The sequence below is a fragment of the Numida meleagris genome, chromosome 9 (assembly GCF_002078875.1).
Source record: "Numida meleagris isolate 19003 breed g44 Domestic line chromosome 9, NumMel1.0, whole genome shotgun sequence".
In the NCBI taxonomy this organism is placed as follows: Eukaryota; Metazoa; Chordata; class Aves; order Galliformes; family Numididae; genus Numida; species Numida meleagris.
Genome location: NC_034417.1, coordinates 12,670,139 through 12,696,115, shown reverse-complemented (window position 1 = coordinate 12,696,115; position 25,977 = coordinate 12,670,139). Strand labels below are relative to the sequence as shown.

The 25,977-nt window shown below is 49.1% G+C and overlaps 1 protein-coding gene across 2 annotated transcripts; it reads left to right on the top strand.

Annotated features, from left to right (window-relative positions):
- Positions 1 to 25,977, top strand: ACAN (aggrecan). 2 transcript variants are annotated; one of them, XM_021407484.1, is made up of 17 exons: positions 1 to 120; positions 665 to 1,036; positions 1,879 to 2,053; positions 2,325 to 2,452; positions 3,051 to 3,347; positions 5,383 to 5,895; positions 6,372 to 6,546; positions 7,138 to 7,265; positions 7,382 to 7,675; positions 8,179 to 8,370; positions 9,389 to 12,544; positions 22,429 to 22,587; positions 22,806 to 22,888; positions 23,228 to 23,372; positions 24,225 to 24,407; positions 25,212 to 25,307; positions 25,719 to 25,977. In XM_021407484.1, exons 1-16 carry the CDS (start codon positions 51 to 53, stop codon positions 25,292 to 25,294), a joined length of 6,153 nt encoding a protein of 2,050 aa, XP_021263159.1. In that variant the 5' UTR covers positions 1 to 50; the 3' UTR covers positions 25,295 to 25,307; positions 25,719 to 25,977. The 2 variants fall into 2 exon arrangements, with proteins under 2 accessions (XP_021263159.1, XP_021263160.1); XM_021407485.1 differs by lacking the exon at positions 25,719 to 25,977 and adding an exon at positions 20,180 to 20,293 and having other exon boundaries at positions 25,212 to 25,697.

Here is a 25,977-nt window from a genome sequence, read left to right as displayed (position 1 = left end):
TGCAGCTGTTATAAATCCTTTTTCTCTGTGTTGCTCCTGGCAGGTAAACTATGACCACTCTACTACTAGTGTTTGTGTGTTTGCAAGCCATCACCACAGCTGCCTCCGCAGAGCTCTCAGGTATGTGCTGCAGGGTCCTAGGAGCCAGCACTGAGCAAGGCTGCACACTGGTCCCATCACCAAATGTGGACAACTCTAGGTGTGCCCAAGACCTGCTCTGTGTATGCATGGGGCCCTTCTTTGGATGGGTGCGATGCCACAGTCTGTATTTGATATTGCTCTTGAGAGACTGGGGAGATAGCTCAGTCAAACGTGGGTTTATGGGAAAGTCAAGGGAATTTCAGCATTCCCCATTTCTTCAGCCCTATCAGTTGTGATCTCATGTCGTGGACTGCAGCCACACTGCAGTAGACCCCTTCACTCCATTCATTCCCACATTTGGCACTGCTCCCAACTCCCAAGAGCAGCCATGGAGCAAAGGTAATTGTTGTAACTTCCATTTCTGCAAGGCATTTTCAGCAGAGTAGACAAGAAGGGTACACTTGAATATATGGGTGTAGGGGCTTTGCAAAGCAGACAGAGACACTATAGCATATGGAAGCACTGGATATTTAGGATGAGGGGCATTATTGATGTAACCCTTGCTTTGTTTGGGAACTGGCAGACAGTAGCGATGGCCTGGAAGTGAAGATACCTGAGCAGTCTCCCCTGCGTGTTGTCCTGGGAAGCTCCCTGAACATCCCCTGCTATTTCAACATCCCAGAGGAAGAGGACACCAATACTCTGCTGACCCCGCGGATCAAATGGAGCAAGCTTTCCAATGGAACAGAGATTGTCTTACTAGTGGCCACCGGTGGGAAGATCCGGCTCAATGCAGAGTACAGAGAGGTGATCTCCTTGCCCAATTACCCTGCCATCCCCACCGATGCCACGTTGGAAATCAAGGCGCTGAGATCCAACCACACTGGGATTTATCGCTGTGAAGTGATGTACGGGATTGAGGACAGACAAGACACAATAGAGGTCCTGGTGAAAGGTGAGGCCTTACCTTTGCTGCTTTCTCCCAGGATCTGGCCTGGGCAGAAAGGAGAGAAGGTGCTGCTTTCTTCATAAGCAGAGTAAACAAAACAGTAGAATGAGTCACGGCAGAATACAATGCCAATAAACTGACTCTTCTGACAGAAAGTGAGTTACAGAGATGGCAAGATGATGTCTTGGCAGGAGGTGGTGCTGGATATGCTGGGCCATTGCTCAGCGGAGTGAATGAGGGAGAGGGCTAGTGCAAAGCCTTATAATTCTTCCAAGTATTACAGGAGAAGGGATGCCCTCAGCTGGAGAACTGGTCTGTTCTGGAAAATTTTTCCCCAAAGCTCATTCTAGTAATAGGTGGATAGAATAAGTGAAGCTGAGGTTCCCACAATCCTTACCTTTATCAAGGGTTTTGCTTTTGTGCAGGCCAGGAAGACAGCTTCCACCACAACAGGAAAAACCAGGAGGCTTCTGCTGGTTGCATGCACTGGAGTATGCACATCACAGCCCCCTCGTTACCTCCTGGTGAATTTTCCACTGAACTGGTGCCAGACCAGATCATGCAGATAGCCATCCTTTGTACAGAGTCCTGTTTATCAAAAAAAGTACAACTCAGATATCTTCAGAAAATCTACAGATTTTAAGTGGTATACCTCAGTATAAAATGCCATGTGTTCTACAAGGTCCACCACGTCACCATTTAGCTTAAGATGCTCAAACTTAGATCGTCGGTATAAATAATTCATTGTTTCTCATCCCTTTCTTTCTTTGAATCCCTAACTCCTTTGGAGGGAAAGGGGCTGGTTGCTCTCCAGCAAACCTGCCCGTGATGGCCATTGTGTTTTCCAGGCGTCGTGTTCCACTACAGAGCAATCTCCACAAGGTACACCTTGAACTTCGAGAAGGCAAAGCAGGCCTGTATCCAGAACAGTGCTGTCATTGCCACCCCTGAGCAGCTGCAGGCTGCCTATGAGGATGGGTACGAGCAGTGTGATGCCGGCTGGCTGGCTGACCAGACTGTCAGGTAAGGGGAGAAGAAAGCCACAGCAGGGTTCTGGGGGGAGGGCTACTGTAACAAAGCCACTGATGGAGGATGGTTGAGAAGCAGTTGGGAAATGCTAAGAAAATCCACAAGTGTGGCTCAACCATGCTGAGCCCTGTGTCCCCCATTAGTGGGCGCCTTGGCCTCTGATGTCTTCGGCTGGTTCTCAGGACTGTCACAGGGAGAGCAGGACACTAGGTCCTCCAGCCCTGTCCTGCTGCCCCATCCTCCCTCTATGCACCTTGTCCCCCAGGTACCCTATCCATCTGCCCCGGGAGCGCTGCTACGGTGACAAGGATGAGTTTCCAGGAGTGAGGACCTACGGTGTCCGTGAGACAGATGAAACCTATGATGTTTACTGCTATGCAGAGCAAATGCAAGGTGACTGGGGGGCTCTCACTAGATGCAGGAGCAGCCAAAGCTCTGGTTGTGCCTAGTCCAGACAACAGGGCACAAACAACCTAGAAGATGACAATTTAAAGGTGGAAATCACATCCCCCAGCAAGGCCAAATGCTCTCTACAGTCTCTTTGTTAGACCTTGGACAATTTTAATGTTAAATGAGTAATGCAGCATAGAGGGTGCAGTTGGTCTAAATTCCAACAGAGCTGTTTCATCCCACATGTCTCTGACCATCCATTCCAGGATGTGATTTCCAGAAGCGTCCACCACCCCTGCTTACAATAGGGATCCACTGAATTGTTCAGCATGTCAGAATCGGAAGTGGCCTTTATCTTCCTCTTGCCCTTTCACTCCAGATAGTTAAGTATGTCTTCCTCCAACTAATTTACACCATAAGACCTGCTTTCTTCTGGTCTTTAGAGATAATCACCATCATGAGACTGTTTATGTTCATGAGTTCAGCTGTAGGACACAGGATTTTTCATTTTATCCAGACTCAGGAGTGGGAAGAAGATGGAATGGGAATTGGGATTAAACTCGACAGCTAACCCCTGTGCTAATGGATCATGTGATTGCAGGCAAAGTCTTCTACGCCACCTCCCCCGAGAAGTTCACCTTCCAGGAAGCTTTTGACAAATGCCACAGCTTGGGAGCCCGCCTGGCCACCACGGGGGAGCTGTACTTGGCCTGGAAGGATGGCATGGACATGTGCAGTGCGGGCTGGCTGGCTGACCGCAGCGTTCGCTACCCCATTTCCAGAGCACGGCCCAATTGCGGAGGGAACCTGGTGGGCGTGCGGACCGTTTACCTGCACCCTGCCAACCAGACGGGGTACCCTCACCCCAGCTCCCGCTACGATGCCATCTGCTACAGTGGTGAGTGCTCTGAGCGATGTCTCTGTACCCACGTAAGCAAGGAGGAGCTCCTTGTCTGCAGCTAACTTAACCTGAAAATATCCCCGGTGCATTTTCGTCACAGTGTTCACCAATGATTTTCTACTCTGGTTTGAATGGGGACAAGACGGAACTACTCAAATTTTTCTTGCAAAAACATTCACTAGTGCAATCTAGGAGGATGAATTAAATTAATTATAGTAATTCACACAGGCGTATGGAGGAGGAAATATTCCACTGCTGGCCATTTTTCATCTCAGGCACTCGCAGGTAGTGGTTGTGTTTCTGGTCACTGCAGAGCAGCACAGAAGTAAGGCACTCCTGTAAAAAAGACAGATTTGTAGCTCACTGTTTCACCTGCCCTCATTAGCCAGTGCCTCCAAACACTTGCATTGCTAGTCTCTCAGGATGGTACTTGCCTTTGTGATAGACCCTCTCCAAACTAAGGCAGAGAAGCTTCTTGCTTCTTTGATTTTTGTTTATCTATTTATTTATTTTGCAGAGGTACCTGATCTCAGCCTCTCATTCATGTATTCATGTTCAGGTAGGAAATAAAGAGTCTCAAATGTGTATGGATGCCTGTCCAGGTAGCGGTTTGGGAGATGTGGAACTGCCCTCAGGTGCTCCATGTACAGGACTTTGAGTGCTGGAGATGGAAGCAAAGGAAAAAGAGAACAGATCTGACCCTGTGTAGCACTGTGAAGCGGTGCAGACACATGTCTGAGTGTCCATGCTGAGATAAATCAGAGTGCAGCAGCCTCTGGCAAAATTGCACCTGGGAAGTGGAAAGCGTCCCTGCTATGCCCTCTTTCTCCTGCAGCAAGGAGGGGACAAAGCACAGCCACACACGGACAGCTTACGGCAACCAGAGGGGACAGCATTCATGTAGGATTCCATCCGTACAAAAGTAATATGTTCTGAAAATCCTTTTATTCTAACCTATTGTGCCCAGATGTATGTGTGATCTGTGTATCAGGAGGCCTAAGCGTCTGTCCCTGTAAAACCTCTCAGGCTTCTTGGTATCCATCTATGTGGCCTGTGTTCCAACAACACAGCCTTCCAGTTATCTCAGGGCATTCATTCAAAATTGCTGAGTACAGCCAGTCCTTGCTTGAGCATCTCTGGCTAATTTATTGAATCCTTTAAGACCTGAGAGGTACTGGCCTAAATGAAATGGCAGGAAAATGGAATTGGAAATAAATAGAGTGGGGACAGCAGTATAATGGGCAAAGCCTGACAGCATCTTGTTAGCTCTCCCTCCCCAGCTGAGACCTGTCTCGCTCCTTCGCCATCCCTCCCTGATCTGCTCAGCTCAGTGCTGCTCTTTAAGTCCCCATCTGCAGGCTGACCTGCTCAGTGGGATGTCAACAAGCATATTGTCCTAAGGGACATGACTCACGCAGAACAGTGATTTGGGAGGGGGAAGGTGGTTGAGTTTGCTACATCGAGCGGCCTTGGCTGTCTCGGTGACGGAGGTAGCATGCTTTTATGTGATGAGTTCCTATGTCCCCAGCTGAGCAGAGCGGGAGGTAGTGATCCTGGTGCGACTTCATGCAGTTAGTATAAGGATCCCTGTGCCTTCCTCAGGCTCGGAGCTGCTGCCGAGGTTTTCCCTGCTCCCATGCCACCTTGAGTTCCTTGAGGCAGGCACTAGAGGTCAGTGCAGACTCGGATATGGGCAGGGTGCTCCTGGGAGCGAGAGCTAGGAGAATGGGGAAGGTCCTCTGCGTTCCCAGCTGTGGAGCACGGGGTGAGTCATTGCCTCTAATTTATGGATATCCGAGACCAGGTTGGATGGGACTTTGGCAGCTTCGTCTAGTGGAAGATGCCCATGGCAGAGGGTCGGAACTAGGTGCTACTTTACGGTCCCTTCCAACCCGAACCATGCTGTGATTCTGTGATACCATGCCCTGCTGCCATTGGAGCCAGCAACCTCTCATCTCCCCCTCCGTGGCAGCACCGTACACCTTGCTGGACTGACCGCGTCCCACAATTCTTGCTTTGTCTCACAATTTAGGTGATGACTTTGAGACTCTAATCCCAGGACAGTTCACCGACGAGGTTGGGGCCGAGCTGGGCAGTGCTTTCACCATACAGACCGTCACGCAGACTGAGGTGGAGCTGCCCCTGCCACGCAATGCCACGGAGGAGGAGGCCCGTGGCAGCATCGCTACCCTGGAGCCCATGGAGATCACAGCCACCGCCACCGAGCTGTATGAGGCCTTCACCGTCCTGCCCGACCTCTTCACAACCAGTGTCACAGTGGAGACACCTTCCCCAGGGGAAGAGAACGTGACCAGGGAGGAGGTCACAGGGGTATGGGCTGTGCCTGAAGAGGTCACTACCTCGGTTTCAGTCACTGCTGTCACCACTGGCATGGCAGAGGTGAGCTCAGTGGAAGAGGCCATAGGAGTGACTGCCACGCCAGGACTGGAGTCTGCCTCGCCATTCACAGTAGAAGATCATCTCGTGCAAGTGACAGCAGCCCCTGATGTTGCCCTCCTCCCCAGGCAGCCCATTTCCCCCACTGGTAAGTCACCAGCACTCTGAGAAGGCTGAAGATTGTCTGAAAATAGTCTGATCTTCTGCCAGTACAAAGGGCATCCAGATCTCTAGAGGTTTACAGGCTTGTCTGGGTGCTCGGAGTCGCAGGCTGAATCCACTGTGGGTGGGATGGAAGGTCCTTGGCGGGGGAATGTGGGCTTCCTCATCATAAGCAGGAAGGGGATCAAATGTCTGATGCCTGGGGCTGCAGTGGTGGTACTCTGCATTCCCTTGTACATCTGGGAAGGGGAAAGTCAAGGCAGCAAGATCCCGGAGAAGGGCTGTAGTGATGCCCAAAACATCACCCTATAATGTAGCAGAGCTCAATGAATGAGGGTTCTCCATCCAAGTGAGTTTGCAGGAGTGATCCTTGCATCGCTGTTGGGAAGATCCTGTCTGGTGACACATCTCATTTTGGGGGGGTCGTAATGCCCTATTTCACCATGGCTCCTCTTCCCCCAGGTGTGGTGTTTCACTACCGTGCTGCCAGCAGCAGATATGCCTTCTCCTTTGTCCAAGCCCAGCAGGCCTGCCTGGAGAACAACGCCGTTATTGCCACTCCCGAGCAGCTCCAGGCTGCCTACGAGGCTGGCTTTGATCAGTGCGATGCTGGCTGGCTGCGGGACCAGACAGTCAGGTAAAGCCGTACCGATGAAGGGAATACATCTTTGTGAAATGTCTATTCAGTCATGAATGATGTATGCCCCTTTCTTGGAGACATTCAAGATCAGGCTGGACAGAGCTCTGAGCACCTGATCAGCTGTAGTTGTTCCTGTTCATTGCAGGGGAGTTGGACTGAATGACCTCTAAGGGTCCCCTCCAACTCAAACAATTCTGTGATTTACAATTCTATGAACTTAAGGCTTCCCTCTGGTCTACACTGCTGCTCTATTTGTCTGCAGCTAAAGCTGTCCCAGCGTAAAGTTGTCTCATCATATAGTGGTCAATAGACCAGTTCTTCTCAGTCTGTCCCACTCCTTTCCTAATCTGTGTATACATCCTGCAGTGATTAATTTTGCAGTGAGTTGACACATATGAAAAAATGAAGGAACATTTGTATTCGCTGCCCCAAGCCACAAGTGCAGATTAATTTGTTTCCAAGTCATGCTGGGGTTCCTGACCCCTTCTAAATGTGAAGATATGATGTCCTGTTCCCAAGTATGCTGAGATCCTCCAGCCCAGAGTACATGAAGCTGACTGTGGGTCACCTCCTCTCTTCTTTTGTCAGGTATCCCATTGTGAATCCCCGCAGCAACTGTGTAGGAGACAAAGAGAGCTCCCCGGGCGTGCGGTCATACGGCATGCGCCCGGCCTCAGAGACCTACGATGTGTACTGTTACATTGACAGGCTGAAGGGTATGTTCTCCCCATTCCTCCATGTGTGGGTAACAGCAGTGCTGGGCAGGCACGCTGCAGGATGCCAGTGGCGGTCAGAGTTCAGACTCATGCTTGTCTTCTCTACTGGCCCCCAGGTGAGGTGTTTTTTGCTACCCAGCCGGAGCAGTTCACCTTCCAAGAAGCTCAGCTGTACTGTGCAAGCCAAAATGCCACGCTGGCCTCTGTTGGACAACTCCACGCTGCCTGGAAGCAGGGTCTGGATAGGTGCTACCCTGGGTGGCTGGCTGACGGCAGCCTGAGGTACCCCATTGTGAGCCCCCGATCTGCCTGTGGGGGGGATGCACCTGGTGTGAGGACCATCTACCAGCACTACAACCAGACGGGCTTTCCTGACCCTCTGTCACGGCATCACGCCTTCTGCTTCAGAGGTACTGTCCCATCCCTCCTAGGTCCTTCCTCCTTGGGGAATGGGGTTTTGCGGGGGAGCATGGGTGCATCAAGGTCCTACTTAGGGCTAAGTGGGATCCACCAAAGCGTTGCTTCTTCTAGGGCCTCAGAAGCACATCCTCTTAACTGTGTATTTACTTTATTAGCTTGATCATAGAATCATAGTACGGCTTGGGTTGGAAGGGACCTCAACAATCATCCACTTCCATCTGCCCTGCTGCAGGCAGCGTTGCCACCCACTAACTCAGGCACTAGATCAGGTTGCCCAGGGTCCCATCCAACCTGGCCTTCGTAATCCCTCAGAGGGAAAATCTCACCCAGTTCCCTCTGCCTCTGCTTTTCTGCTCAGTTTGTCTCCCAGTATCAGGGGCTCCTCATACTTTTCCACCACAGCTCATTATTTTGGTATCTGGATCACTTACGGAGCTCCTTCATCTGGGACTGTGAACTCTTGGACACTCCATTCCATGTTTTTCTATTCCAGCTCTGCCATCTGTGGATGAGGAGGGGGTGACCTCACTCTTTGAAGAGGTGATGGTAACCCAAGTGATCCCTGGAGTAGAAGGAATACCTTCTGGGGAGGAAACAACTGTGGAGACAGAGCTTTCCACTGAGCCCGAGAATCAGACAGCCTGGGGAACAGAAGTCTTCCCAACCGATGTATCGCTGCTCTCAGGTGGGTCAGGCACTGTCTCTTGAGTGGTGATTAGTACTGTTGTTGAACCAAGGCACTCCTAAAATAAACAGACTGTGCCCTTGCTGAAGGGAAGGCCTTCCCAAATGCAGCTGAGGAGGAGGGAGGAATCTCAGAGGGCTCTCTTCATTGGAGTTAGCTTTTCATGTAACAGCTTCAGGTGCATTTCAGAGGAGGGTGCTGGGAAGCATGGAGGCACTCGGGGCACACAGTGCTCCTTAGGGACACGTCATCCTCCACAGGCTATCCTAAAGTGGAGGCAATGGGACGGGAAGAGCACACTGAGTCTCAAAGCAAGTGTGGGACCAAGGAACTTCAGTTATTTAAACTGAAGGAAGGACTTCTTGCTCTGCTGGTTTTCCATTTTGTTGTGGAACAGGCTGTGAGCTGATATGCAGTCCCACTCAGAGAACTTTTCTTTTGTGTTTGTTTTGTGTTTTTCTCCTTATTAGCAAATTAGTTGTGCACACAGGTACAACAGGAGGAGTTACACATGTATATAGAACTTTTTGCCGAGTGACTAGCGGTGCTACCAAAATGGCACTGGCCAGCATAGCTGTTGCAGACCAACATTTACATTGCCAGGGCACCTCACAAAATACATTGGTGTGTGTCTGGAAGGCAGCATAGAAATAGACCCCAGTTCATGCATGCCCAGGGGACAGAACCAAGATGTGCTCAGGGCAGCACCAAACTTCTTCTCTTCTACACGTTATGTCCATGGAAGCTGTAGCTTTATTTTGGCTGCTGGGAATTAGTGTCACTGCTGCCATTGTCCCATGCCAGTAGTTGATGTATTCTGTTGGTTTCCCAGCAATTTGTATGTAACAGTTATTTCAGATATTATCCTCATTACCAAATTTGAGGGCATCAAAGGATTTCTGCCAGAGCCCTTTATCCCAAATGTGATTTTATTAGATGTCAGTTTGGAGGTAAATTAGGAAATAGTCAATATTAACTAGTTGTCCTGTTTCCCTCTCTTTGTTCCCTCCTTTTCCAGCGAGACCATCTGCTTTTCCTCCAGCTACCGTAATACCGGAGGAAACAATTACCAGTGCTTCCATCCCTGAAGTGTCTGGAGAGTTCCCCGAGTCTGGAGAGCACCCAGCCAGTGGCGAATCCTCAGCATCTGGAGCCCCAGACACAAGCGGAGAACCGACTTCTGGGGGTTTTGAACTGAGTAGAGAACACTCTGGGATTGGAGAGAGTGGATTACCATCTGTAGACCTGCTGAGCAGTGGCTTTGTACCCGGAGAAAGTGGCCTTCCCTCAGGGGATGTGAGCGGGTTGCCTTCTGGCGCTGTTGATACCAGCGGCTTACCTTCTGCAGAGGAAGAGGTATCGGTGTCTGTTTCGAGGATACCAGAAGTTAGCGGGATGCCATCCGGAGCTGAAAGCAGTGGTCTGCCTTCTGGATTTAGTGGAGAAATCTCTGGCACTGTGCTCATCAGCGGCCTGCCATCTGGAGAGGAAAGTGGGCTCACCTCTGGTTTTCCCACCGTCTCCCTCGTGGATTCCACTTTGGTGGAAGTTGTAACGGCAGCGCCAGGACGACAAGAGGAGGGAAAAGGATCGATTGGAGTCAGCGGTGAGGGAGAGCTGTCGGGGTTTCCATCTGCAGAGTGGGACAGCAGTGGGGCCAGAGGGCTGCCCTCGGGAGCTGAAACCAGTGGGGAGCTGTCTGGGGTGCCCGAGCTCAGCGGGGAGCATTCTGGAGTGCCTGGGCTCAGTGGAGAGCCTTTTGGGGTGCCTGAGCTCAGCGGGGAGCATTCTGGAATGCCGGAGCTCAGTGGGGAACATTCTGGGGTTCCTGAGCTCAGTGGAGAGCCTTTTGGGGTGCCTGAGCTCAGCGGGTTTCCCTCAGGACTGGACATCAGCAGGGAACCATCTGGAATACCCGAGGTGAGCGGCCTGGTGGACGTGAGCGGCCTTACCTCTGGGATTGATGGAAGCGGTGAGGCCTCAGGCGTTACCTTTATAAACACCAGCCTGCAGGAAGTGACAACCCCGTCAGCTGCAGAAGCAGAAGCAAAAGAGATTTTGGAGATCAGTGGACTGCCTTCAGGAGAGACATCGGGCATGGTGTCTGGGAGCTTAGAGGTCAGCGGTCAGCCTTCCGGACACGTGGACTTTGGTGGGAGTGCTTCTGGAGTGCTTGAGATGAGCGGATTTCCAAGCGGAGTCATTGACAGCAGTGGAGAAACCTCTGGGGTTGAAGTCACCAGTGGCCTTACATCTGGAGAGGAAAGTGGGCTCACCTCGGGCTTTCCTACCGTGTCTCTCGTGGATACCACGTTGGTAGAAGTTGTAACACAGACATCAGTGGCACAAGAGGTGGGAGAAGGACCATCTGGGATGATAGAAATCAGCGGATTCCTTTCTGGAGACAGAGGACTGTCTGGAGAAGGGTCTGGAGCAGTGCAGTCTAGCGGGCTTCCTTCAGGAACAGGAGACTTCAGTGGAGAGCCATCTGGGATCCCATATTTCAGTGGAGACATTTCTGGAGCCACAGATCTAAGTGGACAACCTTCAGCAGTGACTGAAATCAGTGGGGAGGACTCAGGACTTCCAGAAGTCACTTTAGTCACTTCTGATTTAGTAGAAGTTGTGACAAGACCAACAGTTTCACAGGAGCTGGGAGGGGAAACAGCTGTCACATTTCCCTATATCTTTGGGCCAAGTGGGGAGGGCTCTGCATCTGGTGACATGAGTGGGGGAACGTCTGCAGAAGGTGGTGTAGAAACATCAACAGCTTATGACATCAGTGGTGAGACATCTGCCTTCCCTGAAACTAGCATAGAGACATCCACAATTCAAGAAATCAGTGGGGAAGCATCTGCGTACCCTGAGATCAGTGTAGAAACATCCACAGATCTAGAAACCAGCGGGGAAACATCTGCATACCCTGGGATTAGCATAGAGATATCCACAGTTCAGGAAGTTAGCGGGGAAACGTCTGCCTTTCCTGAAATGAGCGCAGAAACGTCCACAATACAAGAGATCAGTGGGGAAACATCCGCGTTTCCTGAAATTAGAATAGAAACATCCACCTTTCAAGAAATCAGCGGGGAAACGTCTGCCTTTCCTGAAATTAGAATAGAAACATCCACAAGTCAAGAGGCCAGGGGTGAAACGTCTGCGTTTCCTGAGATTACCATAGAAGCCTCCACGGTCCATGAAACCAGTGGAGAAACGTCTGCCTTTCCCGAAATCAGCATAGAAACATCCACAGTCCATGAAATTAGTGGGGAAAGTTCTGCCTTTCCTGAAATTAGAATAGAAACATCCACAAGTCAAGAAGCCCGTGGTGAAACATCTGCATTTCCTGAGATTACCATAGAAGCATCCACAGTTCAAGAAATCAGCGGAGAAACATCTGCATTCCCTGGAATTAGCATAGAAACTTCGACCGTCCATGAAATCAGTGGCGAAACGTCTGCCTTCCCTGAAATTAGAATAGAAACATCCACGCGTCAAGAAGCCCGGGGTGAAACATCTGCGTTTCCTGAGATTAGCATAGAGACATCCACTGTCCATGAAACCAGTGGGGAAACATCTGCATTTCCTGAAATTAGCATAGAAACATCCACAAGACAAGAAGCCCGGGGTGAAGCATCTGCCTATCCTGAGGTTAGCATAGAGGCATCCACGACTCAAGAAGTAAGTGGGGAAACGTCTGCCTTTCCTGAAATTAGCGTAGAAACGTCCACAAGTCAAGAAGCCCGTGGTGAAACATCTGCGCTCCCTGAGATTAGCACAGAGACATCCACAGCCCATGAAAGCAGTGGGGAAACTCCTGGGCTGCCTGCTGTTAGCACTGACACTGCTGCCACATCTCTGGCCAGCGGTGAGCCCTCTGGTGCTCCTGAGAAGGAAATTCCCGACGCAACATCGCACTTGATCGCAGGCGTTTCGGGGGAAACCTCTGTCCCAGACATTGTAATTAGTACCAGCGCTCCAGATGTTGAACTGACACAGGGACCCAGAAACACTGAAGAGACTCAGCTTGAAATAGAGCCCGCCACTTCCACGGTGTCAGGACTAGAGACAGAAACAGCTGCTGTCCTCGACAACTCCCAACTGCCAGCAACCGCTACTGCTGCCCTGCACCCAGCCTCCCAAGAAGCAGTCGATGCACTGGAACCCACGACAGAAGGTACTGTGCCTTCTCCCAATCCTAACACACTAAGGGAGGGAAAGGAGGGAGGGGGCACATCTCTTCCTGCCTGCCCATGGCAGAGCAGAGGACCAGCCCAAGGGAAGCACCGGAAGGTGCACGGGGACCTTCCCGTGCTGCAATATGGCAGCAGGCATTGACTGTTCCTCCCAGATGCTGCTCCTGGTGGAGCTGGCACCTGCCACAAGCGTGACTGGGCATCACCTACATGTACCCCTGGGTTATGTGGGTGGTGGTTGGGACACAGGTGACCTTTCCCCTCTGTGCTGCTGGAGCAAGGGCTGGAAAAATGCATTCTGTAAATGATCGGTGAGAGCCACTGGGTGTGATACATCAGTGGAAGGCACCAGGGCATTCACGCCCTGTCTGAAATTGCTCTTAGCCATTGCTATCGTCTCAAGAAAACAACATTTTTTTTTTCTCATCATGTGAAAAGCAGAGCAAAGGCGGCCTCCACCCGCCCAAGACTTCCACGCTGGCTGGGAGATGTGGCTGGGAAGTTGGATCAGGCGGGCTGCAAGCCTCTGCCCTGTTTTGTTTCTCTCTCCACGATGTGCTGACTCGCTGCCCTGGGTGTTTCCAAGCTCTTGCTCCACAGCAGCCATCCATCAGCTGCTTTGCAGTGCTGAGGGGCTGAGACGCACAAGCCAGCTGGGGACAGAGATCTCTGCTCTTGGCCTTGTCACTGCTGAGTGCAGCATTTGCATTGAGCACGTTGCTCCCCACAGCACAAACGGGCAAAATGTGCGAGATGATGCTCACAGCTTCTGGCAGCTGTGCTGATACATGTGCTCCCTTCACCCTGCCCCTTTTTGGTGCTTTAGCAGGGCTGGTTGCTGCCAAGTATAAACAGATACAGTCTTTAAATCTGAGTAACCTTGTATGGTGAAAATGTTTCATCAGCTTTCTGACAACACTGCACAAAGCAGTGCTTACATGCCATGCAGACACTAGGATGGTACAATGACAAGACAAGCAGGGTCACTGTCATGCTTGCCAGCCACTTCTTGACCAGGAAGGAGCCCAGTAATGCAGGATGTCCCACAGCATCCCTGGGAATGGCTTGATTTCACTTTGCTACAGCCAGGAGCAGGCTCTGGAGCCCAGGCCCCATTGCTAAACCATTCATCTTATCACATAAACACGCTTCTGGTGCTTCTAGATGGGTTGTGGTTCTGATCACGTTGGCCATGTTGCAGAAATATAGCACAATATGGATTTGCAAAGCAGTATTCACTCCTCTCCCTTCCCATACTGCCTCCTGGGCTGCTGCTTCCTAGTGAACCCACACCATTCAGCACAGACAGGTCTGGATTTGGTATGGGTCTGTAATGCAGAGCTCTGTGCTGCTCAGCCTGGTTTCTGTCTTCATTCCCATTCTCAAAACGCTTTGGACAAGTCACTGCGTTTCCCTCTGCATCATTTCCCTCTCGGAAAACAGGTGACCACAGCTTAGCCCTGCTCCCTATACGTGCCATCTGTCTCTGCAGAAAGCCCCCAGCACTCTCCTTGCACACCTAATGGGCTCTGCCTTTGGGCCACGCTTGCTGCCACGTCCTAGCCTGGAGGCAAAAACAAGTCAGAAGGACAAGGAGAAGGAAGGGAACCAGCCAGCAAGGCTCAGCAAAAGGAAAAAAACTGGCCCCAAAGTGTTGTTTTATTTCACTGCTTATTCTTTTTATAAATTACCCACAAGGCTACTGCCAGATTCTTCAGAGCAGTTGTTAGCCAACATTCTTGTGAAGCATTTTGAAAGAAAACCATGTGTTAGGCAGCTCATGTGTGAAGAAGTTCGAAACGTGTTCCAAAATGGGAATGTGTTGTGTATTTGTGAGTCATGGGAATGGCAATATAGCAGCTGGGGTTTCTTAACAGGTGATGGAGGTAAGTGATAACTGCACAAAACTTCACTGCGGATTCCTTATACACTAGAGGTGGGCTTCAGAACGCATGCTTGGTTGTTGCTCCTCCAGAAGATAATCCAGGGTAAAAGTATTCTGTTGTCGATAAGCTTCTTTGCTGTAGTATTTCTTCAGGGTGAACTGCATTCCAGGTCGGGGTCTGAACAAGGCTCATCCAGGCAGCAAGAAAGTGCTGCTGACCGTGAATGTGCAGCACCTCTGCACCAAGGTGAGATTCCTCTGGAAAAATAGAGCAAAGTGCTGATGAAGAAGAGGAAAGAAGGAAAAATATTCTCAGATATCCTCTTTTGAAATCATTTACTCTTCAGAGTGACTGTGGACATGAAAAGCCCGCAAGGAAGAACCATGGGTTGGAACCCAAAATGCCATTTCCTGCGCTGTGATTTCCTTTTCACCTGAATCTTCCCGATCTTCAACGTCAGCTCTTGCAGAAGGATCAGTTCTAGTATTTGCGCCTTGTGCTGTGCTCAGAGTTGTAGGGTGTCGTGCACGCTCATTAAATGCAATGCATTTCAGCTACCATTGAGGCATGGGCGAAGCCAGTTCAGCTCACAGAAGGAGCTCGGAGCTCAGAGCAGGCCGTGCAGCTGCTGGGCTCCTGTCCTGCCATTTAAGCGTTCCAGTTAGATTCGGCAGTCTTTTTAGTGGGATGACTTCAGAAGAATTACATTTTTCTGTAGGCTCTACTTCTCTCTCCAAGACAAAGCCACAAGGACAAGAAGACTGGAGATTAACACTTGGAATGCCAACATTTTTTTAGTTTTTGACAAAATTGAAGGCTTTTCCTGCACGTGTCTTTGTCAGCAGTTGGATTCCTCCATGACGACAAGAAGCTTAGAAGCCTATAGCGTGAGGAAACGGCCATAGACTTGGCTTCTCCATCCAGAGCTTTGCCAGCTCGGTGGCTCTTTTTGCTTCGGGTAACATTTGAAGACAAATAATTATTAACTGAGAAAAGTATGCTGGCGCTTCAGTGAAAGGCTGTGGTTTGGAGCACTCTGACCAGCCAATGTCTTAAAAACTTCACTCAAGTTGAGGGAAAAAATAGAAATGTGCTGAAATGGCAGCAATCTGTGGTAAGTTTTGCTTGTCTCTGGTGAAAAGAACTCGTGGAGTCTTCCATCAATGGCCCCAAAGCAGCTGAAGGTTAGAATCCAAGTGGGAGAAGGTATTGATGGTGTTTCCTCCTTCTTCACACCCCAGAAATCCAAGGCATAGACTTTTTTGGTCAAAAAGATCAGACCAGAAGCAGCTTTGGTCTAATTAATATAGTTAATTCTTCTAGTAACTTCTTTGCTCATCATAAGTCACAAACTGGCTACATGATTTTTGATGGTGGTACTTTATTTAAAATGTGAGGGAACTGCTCTCCTCAACTCCTCCTCTTCTCTCCTTGTAGGAGCCCGTCAGCCAAATGTTTTTCTTCTCTATTTGAGTTATCAGTTCAAATTTCCCTGGAGTCTCTGAAAGGCAAATTTAACGTGTACCTGGATTTTTACCTCAGTCTCTAGAAGATAATGATGTAGCTGGTCTCTGAATCCCTCTTTGGATAATCACACTTACAGGAAGGTCTATAAAGAAAGGGCGAGGAGCACATCAGGGACTGCAGGACATCCTGAAAACACCTTGTGTTTCAGCCTTACGTTTTCCTCTATGCAGAACAAAAGCAGGAATCTAAATCACAGAGTATGTTTCTGAACCAGTTCCTCACAACTTGAGTAAAACTAGAGTTTGTTCAGGGGATGGGTGATCGCACCCAGCCTGTTTGCAATCTGCTTCTCCTCCGTAAGTGTTTTAAGCACAAAGCTAACTTCATTTTGTGAGTACTCTTGCTATCATGGATACAGGCTGTCATTGAGAGGAATGCGCGGATTGTATTGTTTTAAGAAACATTAGCATTGTTTCTGGTATTGCCTTCTTAGCTTGGGAGGAAGGATTTTGAAAGTCTTCTCTCTCACTGTGTGTTCACTTTTGCATGCCATTTGCCTTCTGAGCAAAACCAGGACTGATCTATTGCTCTTTCATTTCTAAAGGATTTCTCTTTCCAATTTCCATGATCCAGTACAGCACATTGTCTTCAAAGGCACTGGGTGAATACTTATGTTGTGCTTAGCTGCATCAAAAGAAAATAGTACTGACTAAATATAGTCATTATCTGGCAGTGTAAGAGAGAGCTGGGGGAGAAAATGGTGTGAAGCAAATTCAAAGATTACGTTGTAACTCTGTAACTCCCCTTGCTTTTGCCAGCCAACAGTTTACAACTTCCAGATGCAAGACCCTATTTACATTGGAGTTTTTTGTTTTAATTTTTGGTTTCATTAATAAAAAATAATCCAAAAGTTCGACCTTAGGTCCCGTTAGTAGTATAAAATGGACTCTGTTGCCACAATAGGTTTGAATAATCTTTTGTAACTTCTGGGTGATATTAACTGTGGTGCAAATCATCTCCCAAAGAGCTGTTGATTTTGCATTATCCTTGAGAAGGGAGTTAATAATAAGTTCTAAGTGGGCTTCCTATTCTCGGCACTGCAAAGCATTTTCTTCCCTGTCTGTTTCAGAGCTGAAGCTCTTGAAAGCCAGAGCTGTCTCTGTTCTGCATCCCATGCCACATCAATTGTGCTTTGTTAGCACGGGGTAATAATAGCAGTAGTCTCTTCTCCTTGTTAGCTGATAAACTCTTGAGCTGCACCTCAAAGCAGAGCTAACTTTTGAATGACTGCTCACCCAAGCAAACAAATAGTTCATGTACACATAAGGGTGTCAAACTCCCCCCTGCTGCAGGCTTTCCAGCTGCTGGGGATGGGCACATTGATTTACTGACCTCACCCAGCCATAAACCCCGTGGAAGGGGATACACTTATGGTATGCAAAAGATTAAGAAGAACCAAGCATTGAGTGATAGATGGGATTTTTTTACTGGAGTTCTCACCTCCCGTAAATCCTATGGCTTTGATGTGATATCCTAGAAATACCCACAAACCAGCTTGCTAGGGTTTCCAGAGGCAACGTGGCTGCCAATTTAAAGCTTACATTTCTAAAAGACCAGATTTTCTGGGAGGACCAGAATCAGCAACACTTTCTCCAGGCTGGCCAACGTGTTCAAGTTTCCTGATACAAGCCTGGTAACTTGATCAAGCTGTAGATGTCCCTGCTCATTACGGGGATCTGGAGCAGATGACCTTCCAGCTCAAACAATTCTATGATTGAGCACCCAGATGGAGATTCAGTTGCTGTCTCAACAGCACATGGGCTGAAGGAGGAGTTTGGTATTTATGATCATCATGTGCTTAAAATGACTTCTTTCCAGCCATTTGCAGCATGCTTCTGGAAAAAAAATACTGTTTCATTTGTATTTGCTGTCTGTTTTCCAACACTACCAAAGAGTATACACTTTTTATCTTTGTGTGATATATACAAGTATATCTATGTGTATATATAACATACATCTTGTATGCAGAGCTTTGTTTTTATAGCATTTATAATATGCGCAGTCATATTATATACGCTATCTGCAAAAAGGAAATTCTGTTCCAGTCTTATTTCCCAGCTGGAGACTTGTGGCAATGAATTTGCATACGTGTGTCTGCTCTTTCTTCCTTCAGCACCAGGGATGGCAGCTCACAGCAGGTCCCACGCAACTCAGAAGAGATCTTGGATGCACCAAAGCTTTAGTCCACATTGCTGAAGATGACCAAAGACTCATTCTTCCCCATTAAATGTTCTGCTTTGTACATGCTTTGTTCCCACCTCTGCAGTATGCTCTCCTCTTGATGGAGCCTGATGGACAAAGGAGAGCCTTTCCTTCCTTGTTCAGCTGGAGCCCACTGGGATCAATGCAAACATCTGCTGCCACTGCTGTTGGAATGCCCAGGGATCCTCTAGAGCTGACATCGTCCCTGAGGATACTTCATTTTCCTCTGTGTTTTCTGTCTCCTTAGAACTCCAAGTGTCACTAAAGGCAAGAGCCAACCAACTGCAGCTGCTCTCTCCTACCAGGCCCACAACCCCTGATATGTTCTGGAAAGTCTCAAAGTGTTTCATAATGTCATGGAAATGAGATCTCGAATTTTCTTTGCATTGCATTGAATATAGAAATCCAGAAAGCTTTCACAAGTATTTAGAAGGGCGATCCAGAGGAAGAAATTCCTTCTCTCAGTGAAGAGCTAACTGCAAAACTGGCGTTAAGTGGTTCATCAACCATCTGAGGAACAAATATATTGCTTACGCTGATATGATCTAGAATAAAGAAGACAACCCTCATGCTCCAAAGCACAAACCAATTTGCCATCCAAAGTCAGGATGAGTGTTTTGCATCATTGAGGCACACTACAGAGCATGTCAGCTTTTAGTTGACATATCTGATATTGGCTGCTGAGCAACTAGGCATTCACATCGCTACTCTGCTCTGGTATTCCCATAGCCAGCATGTTCATCATCTTTAATTGTTTCCTCACTAACCCCTCTCACCTACAAGGAGAGCATGGAGTGTTAGTCAGCAGTTTTACAGCATTCTGTCTCTTCTGAGTGTAAAAAAATGAAACGTTGTCTTGCATGAAGATCTAATCAATCATTTAACATAACCTGCATGGGTGTCCACCCACTTTCTTCATTAGTCTTGTTTCTTGAGTTGAACATCCCTGAGATCCTTTCATTCTGAATGGTTTTCCTTCTGATTCCAAAGCTCATTAAGTAGGATTAAGGCTCAGTCTGGAGATATACTAGAAGAAGAACTTTAATTCCAGCACAAACAAGATTTTCTAATGCGTAGATCAAGCTGCCTGCCTGTGACCTGCTTCTGAGTATCTGTGCTTCCTTCATTCTTCCCCAAGATGACAGAGGACAGAAGTGCTACCAGATGATGGCATTTATTACCCAGGCTTGCGCTAATTAGCGAGTTGAGAAACACTGAAGAGTTGGAGGTCCAGTCCCATAGCAACTTCTCTTTTGACCCCCGGGAAAGCAGAAAGCATCTTAAGAGCTGCTTTAGGAGGGAAAGTAGGAGTAGTTTCTTCCACCATGACGGAATCGACAGTTGAGAAAGATGAACAGCTTCTTCCAGTCCCATCACGAGCAAAAAAAACCAAGTAGTGTGGAGAGGTCCACTGCATTCCAGCGTTCTTCACCAAGGAAGAGGCTACCATTGTCTTTCCTGTGATCCTGAAATGGAAGAGGCTGAACCACCTTTGAACCTACTTCTTTTCTTTCCTGCACTTAGCTTCACTGAGATGAGATTTCTTACCCCAGGACTTCATCTGAATTATGATTTAAAAAAATCTATCTCCAGCAATGCCAGTTGTGTGTCAGGGATCTATTTCAGAATGTTCTTCTGGCTGTGACCAAGCAGAAGTTGGTGTGTTCTGCCTATCAGGTAGATGGTGGACAAGGAAGTTTCCACAGCTGTCAAAGCTGCTTGGTGCTGTGTATTGGAAATGTCTTGCTGAGGTTGCTCTGATATCTCCAGAGTGGTGTTCAACCATCAGGTGACATCAAAAGAATGTCTTCCTCATAGGGTGGGTTGGGTCTCTTGACTTCATTCCTCCAGCAGCAGCAGTGGCAGTATGTTTTCAAATAAGACCTGAACAAGTTCTCCCAAATCAACCAATATTCCCTCCTAGCCAAGCAAGGAAACCAGTTCTCCTCTTGGTGGAGTTCTCTGCCCAGAGCCCTAATGGAAGCCCTTGATTTCTTGCAGACACTGATGAGTGCCACTCAAGCCCCTGTCTGAATGGAGCTACCTGCGTTGATGGCATCGACTCTTTCAAATGCTTATGCCTTCCCAGCTACGGAGGGGACCTGTGTGAGATCGGTACGGCCTACTCGGCTTCAGCTAATCTTACTAACAGCCTCATTACCTCCTTCCAGCCCTATCCACAGAAAGCTGAGCCCAGGTGCTCCCATCAGCCCTGCCCTCATCTCATTAGCTAACCTCTAACAGCAGCTTGGAACACAGTAGGAAAAAGCTTTGAGCCTTTTTCTTTCGTATTTCGATTCATTTCTTCATCACAGCATCGTGTTCTCTAAGATTCCCAATCAGGGACCTCTGGTGTCTTCTTCAGCTTTCTTGTTTGTGTTCAGCTTCTCTGGTGAAGCTCCATGCAGACTGTGATGGTGTCGATGGCTGCGTCTTTGGGTCAAGGGTCTTTCTGTTCATCTGTGACAGCAGGGAAACATCTGAGTACATCTCCACCCCAGGCAAACTTTCTCTGCTAGACTGGAATTTCATGGAAGGATGCTTCAACTGAGCCATGTAAAAATGATTGTGTTTCACTCTGTAAAGAAGCCTCTTTCACTCCAGGAATCTCCACCGATGTGACACAGCATGACATTTCTGTCATCTCTTCAACGTGGCTTCCTGTGGCAAAACCAGCAGGGAATGTATATCTGAGAAAACATGAAGTGACTTATTTTTACTTCAAAATGAGGCGCACTTTGACCTGCGCTAATACTTCTTCTTGTTGAAGACAAAGAAAAAGAGTGGGTTTTTTTATTCTTAAAACTGATGAAAGGCCAAACTTCTGTCAGCTGAACTGAGGGGAAGATCCCCTGCCTTGCTCAAGCAAGAGGAATAAGTTGCAATTCTTACTCACCTTGACACAAGTCACGCTAAAATGCATTGGGTTTTTCTTCATCTTTCTCTGCATCTCTCCTTCTGCTTTCAATATGAGTGTATGGAGTACACTGTAAAAAAGACTTGGGATTTTTAGACTATTTGGGCTGGAATGGTGCTATCTTTATGTCTCTTTGTATAAGCATCTGATTTACCCATTCCTGCTGCCTTCTGTTCTGCCAGAGGACCCCTACCCTTCAGATGCTCATGACCTTGTTTGGTCCAAGCAAGACTTAATTTTCTCTTTTCTGTGATTTATGGGTGCATGATGTCTGCATCCCGTGGTCTGGGAGATACAAGAGGAAAGAAAGGCCCCAAATTCAGTGGTGAATGTAAATCTTTATTATTCCCATGAGGAAGATCTTCCTTTCCCTAAAATCTGTCAGTCTCCAGGGCACTGCAGGCGATCTCTGCTATCTGTGCATACAGTCAGTCCTTCCTGTCACGATGACATCATCCCTGCCAGGACACAATGTTTTTGTTGATCTTTTTCTATGTGATTGCCTAGAGCTTCAACTACTTCCCGATATTCCATTTGATCTGTTAGAGAGCACAGAAAACATCTCAGTGCCTCACTTAGCTACCAGCCCTCCCAACACCTATGGAGCATCTCCAGTCTTCAGTTGGAAGAAACCAGAAGGGCGGATCAGCAGGAATTTGTGTTACTGAAGGCAGCAGTGCTTTGACCTACCAAGATTAACAACAGAAGAAGGAAACTGAGCACAGAAAACCTTACTGTAAAGGGAGAGAGGCATGAGGACTAATGGAATCCCACCCCAAGAGCAGCAAGTTCTTGCTCACATCTCTTTGCTCCCACCTTGGCAGGGTTGCTTTTCTTCCAAAACCCAGAACCACAGCAGGGAATGTGACCGCCTCATCCTGGGCTCTCACCCCTTGATTCCTTTTTGATGTATGAATGTCAATTCTGGCATGGGGATTCAGGTTTCAAAGACGCTTTCCAAAGCAAGAGAACACTGCAGGAGAAAAAAGAGGGTTGTTGCTTTGGTCATATCCTCAAAAATAGCCAAGGAAGACAAATGGGAGTGGAACTGCTCCTAAACAACCCTATGTCACTTGAGTTTTCCAATAGCACTCGTCACTTTATGGCAAACACGGGACCTTCAGTTTGGCTTCCCTCTCTTCTACATTTGTCTTGAGTACCTTCTGATCATTTTCCCTGGGATGCCGTGCAGACAACACTGTGAGGTTTTGCATTTTAGTGGAGGTGACCACGTGTTTTCCTGTGCCACGTGCGCGTGAGCTGCCAAGAGGTGAGTTGGAAAGCTGTCAGACATGGCACCAACTCCTTTTCATCCCTCCTTTGTGTGTTTCAGACCTGGCAAACTGTGAGGAAGGCTGGACCAAGTTCCAGGGCCACTGCTACAGGCATTTCGAAGAGAGGGAGACGTGGATGGATGCAGAGTCCAGATGCCGAGAACATCAAGCCCACCTGAGCAGCATCATCACCCCAGAGGAACAAGAATTTGTGAACAGTGAGTGCTGGGGGTTGCCTGGGGGACATGGGAACAGGCAGGAGTCCATCCATCAGACTCCACGTTTATGATGGAGAATTTTGTCCAAAATAATATAAAAAGCAAGTGCTAGATGACACTGGGGCTCCAGGTCCAGAAGAGCTGAGCTGGCAAAGGGATGCCTGCGCACAGTGTGGTGAGCCAGCACCTACCCTGCTCTCCCTGTTCTGCTTTCCCAGGCCATGCACAGGACTATCAGTGGATTGGCCTCAGTGACAGAGCCGTGGAGAATGATTTCCGCTGGTCTGATGGGCACTCGCTGGTGAGTGACTGGGAAGGAGACAGTCCTCAGCCTGGGGTGGGTGAATTGGTGTTTTTGGTGGGAGGAATGCTGTCGGGAACAGAGCCTTTGAGTGACATGGTGAGTGCTTGAGTAAGGTGTGCAGTGAAGGCAGCCCTCAGCTAAATGGTTTCTCTTGGTTTTAAACAGCTCTGGTGAAACAGTCTGACCAGAGGCTGAGCTCCATGGCACCATGGCCATAGGCATGTTGCTGCAGTAGCAGTGCAGGTGGCTGTGGTCCCTGCAGGTGGAGGCAGAAGGAGATACAAAGGAGGGAAGGAGAGTGGGGACTCAGACTCAAGTGTTTTCCTCTCCCTGCAGCAATTTGAGAACTGGAGGCCCAACCAACCTGACAACTTCTTCTCCGCGGGTGAGGACTGCGTTGTGATGATCTGGCATGAGCAAGGCGAATGGAACGACGTCCCCTGCAACTATCACCTGCCTTTCACGTGCAAGAAGGGAACAGGTGAGCCTCTGCTCCGCACCAGCAGGATGGGATTGATTCAGTCAGTGGCTGTGGGGTTGGGACATGAGAGGAGTGAGCCCTTGTTCTGCCACTGGGCTCTTTGAGAATATCAGCCCCATGTTCAGCCAGGAAAGCTCATGCTGTAAGCCTGCCTCCCAGTGAAGTTTGTATGAAATTACATTTCTTTGAACTTCTTTAGCAATAGCACCTTTTTTGTAGTATCTCCATCTATCCACCTCCAAAGGAAATGATCTCCCCATTCTCAGCTTATTCTCTGGCCCTGGTTCTGACTGGTGGATGTTATAAAGGCTCAAGGGATGGCACCTGCCTACATGGGACCCAGAAACAATCTGAATCAGAGATGCCATTCCAGCAGAGGAATAACGAGGGAGGGCATCGCTCCCGCCACATCTCAGGGATGGGCAAGGTGGTTACATCTTCCCACTCCGTCAGTGGCCTCATTTAAAGGAGCAGCCATCTCCCACTTACAGACCCCATAGAATCATTATGTTTGGAAAAGACCACTAAGATCATTTAGTCCAACCACCAGCACACCCCCAACCATGCCCACTGACCATGTCCCTCAGTGCCACATCCCCATGGTTCTTGAGCACCTCCAGGGACAGTGACTCCACCACCTCCCCGTGCAGCCTGTACCAGTGCCTCACTGCTCTTTCTGAGAAGCTTTTCCTGATATCCAACCTGAACCTCCCCTGTTGCAACTTGAGGCCTTTCCCTCTCATCCCCATGGGGCAGCACAGGAGAAGCAGCAATGGGGCTGTTGGGTTGGGAGCTGCCTGCCCAGCTAGCAGAGGATCTCCATCTCTCATTGTATTTGCCCATCCATCGCAGTTGCCTGTGGGGACCCACCAGTAGTGGAGAACGCCCGGACCTTTGGCCGGAAGAAGGACCGCTACGAAATCAACTCCCTGGTGCGGTACCAGTGTGACCACGGCTACATCCAGCGCCACGTGCCCACCATCCGCTGCCAGCCCAACGGGCACTGGGAGGAACCGCGGATATCCTGCATAAACCGTACGTCCCAGCCATCCTGGTCCCAGTAATCCACATCTGTGGGATGGCAGAGGAAGATGCCCTTGGCCAAATTTTTCCCTCCCGCTGCCCTTTCGGGACGTGGGTGTTCAAGGCGCAGGATCCATGCAGCTGGGATGAATGGGAATTGAAGAATTATAGAATCATAGAATGCCTTGGGTTGGAGGGGACCTTAAAGATCGCCCAGCTTCAACTCCCTCCTGTGGGCTGGTTGCCCCCACCAGGCCAGGCTGCCCAGAGCCTCATCCAACCTGGTCTTGAGCACCTCTGGGTGCATTGGGAGGCACTGGGTGTAGGGTAGCGCTGAGCCATGGGGAGATGCCGTGCTGGAAGTTTTCCCGAGGTAGGGCTGTGGGATGGAGCAAAAAGCTTAAGAAGAGCCAAGGCTACTTAAAGAAAAGAAGGAAAAAGGAGCAGCTCCTGCAGTTGGTGAGTAGCAGAGGACGGGAGTGGGGAGCCGTGCCGAGGGGACAGGGCTAGCCCCAGGGATGGGGCCGGGTTCCTGGCCCTCCTCGAGGCGTCCCAGCCCATCCCCAGGCTGCCTACACCCCGCTCCCATCCCTGCTCCAAGCTTCCCAACAATGACATCGAGCTCAGCCAAATCACATCCATCAAGTTCTGGCCGGCTCCTGGCCAGCTCTGCTCCAGCCCAGTCCCAGAGCTGGGGAAAGCGGGTGGGAGGGACGGAGGGGAGCACAGTGCTGCACTCCTGGTGCTGCGTTTTCCCCACTTTCCTTCCTCCTCTGTTTCTCCTCGTCCCGCTAACGATGCCATTTCTCCCTGCAGCTTCCAGCTACCAGCGCCGGTTATACAAGAGGAGCCCCCGGAGTCGGTCGAGACCCAGTGTCGTGCACAGACCCACCCATTAGAGCGGGGCGAGGGGTGAGCAGAGAGAGAAAAGAGAGATTTTTACGGAACACTTATATTAACAGAGTCGATTTCTTCTTCTTGTTGTTGCTTTTTTGTCATATAAGGAAAAAAAAAAAAGTTATATTACAGACAAACCCACCTTTGTGTATATATATATAAAAAAAAAAAAATTAATGTTTTTCAAGCACCAAAGCAAAGCAAATTAGAAGTCAGCATTCTTACTAACGGTCCGGTTCCAATTACCGTCGTGCCTTCGGGGACAGGGAGGGGGGTGGGATTGCAGAGGGCAGGGGGTTAAGTTAAATAATAAAGATGATTATTTTTTCCTGATTTTATCCACGAACAATGTAATTATTTCTGTTATTTAATCTCCGGGGTGAACAGCACCTTTTGGGGTTAATTTTATTTTATTTTTTTTTCCAGAATCCTACTGCTGCGGCGCGTCGGGGCGGGTGGGGAGAGGGGCAGTGAATGTACCGGGAGGGCCGGGGGCTGCGGTGGGGGGAACCGGGGGGAGGCTGAGAGCCCCCCACCACCGCCCCACAGCGCTGCGCCCATCCCGGGACGACGTGCTCTTTCCAGGGGACCGTGCGGGGCACCAGCGTTCCCTGCACCTATTTATATTTTTTGAACATATCCTATTTTGAAAGAGTGATAAATAATAAAGAGAGTGAAATCGGAA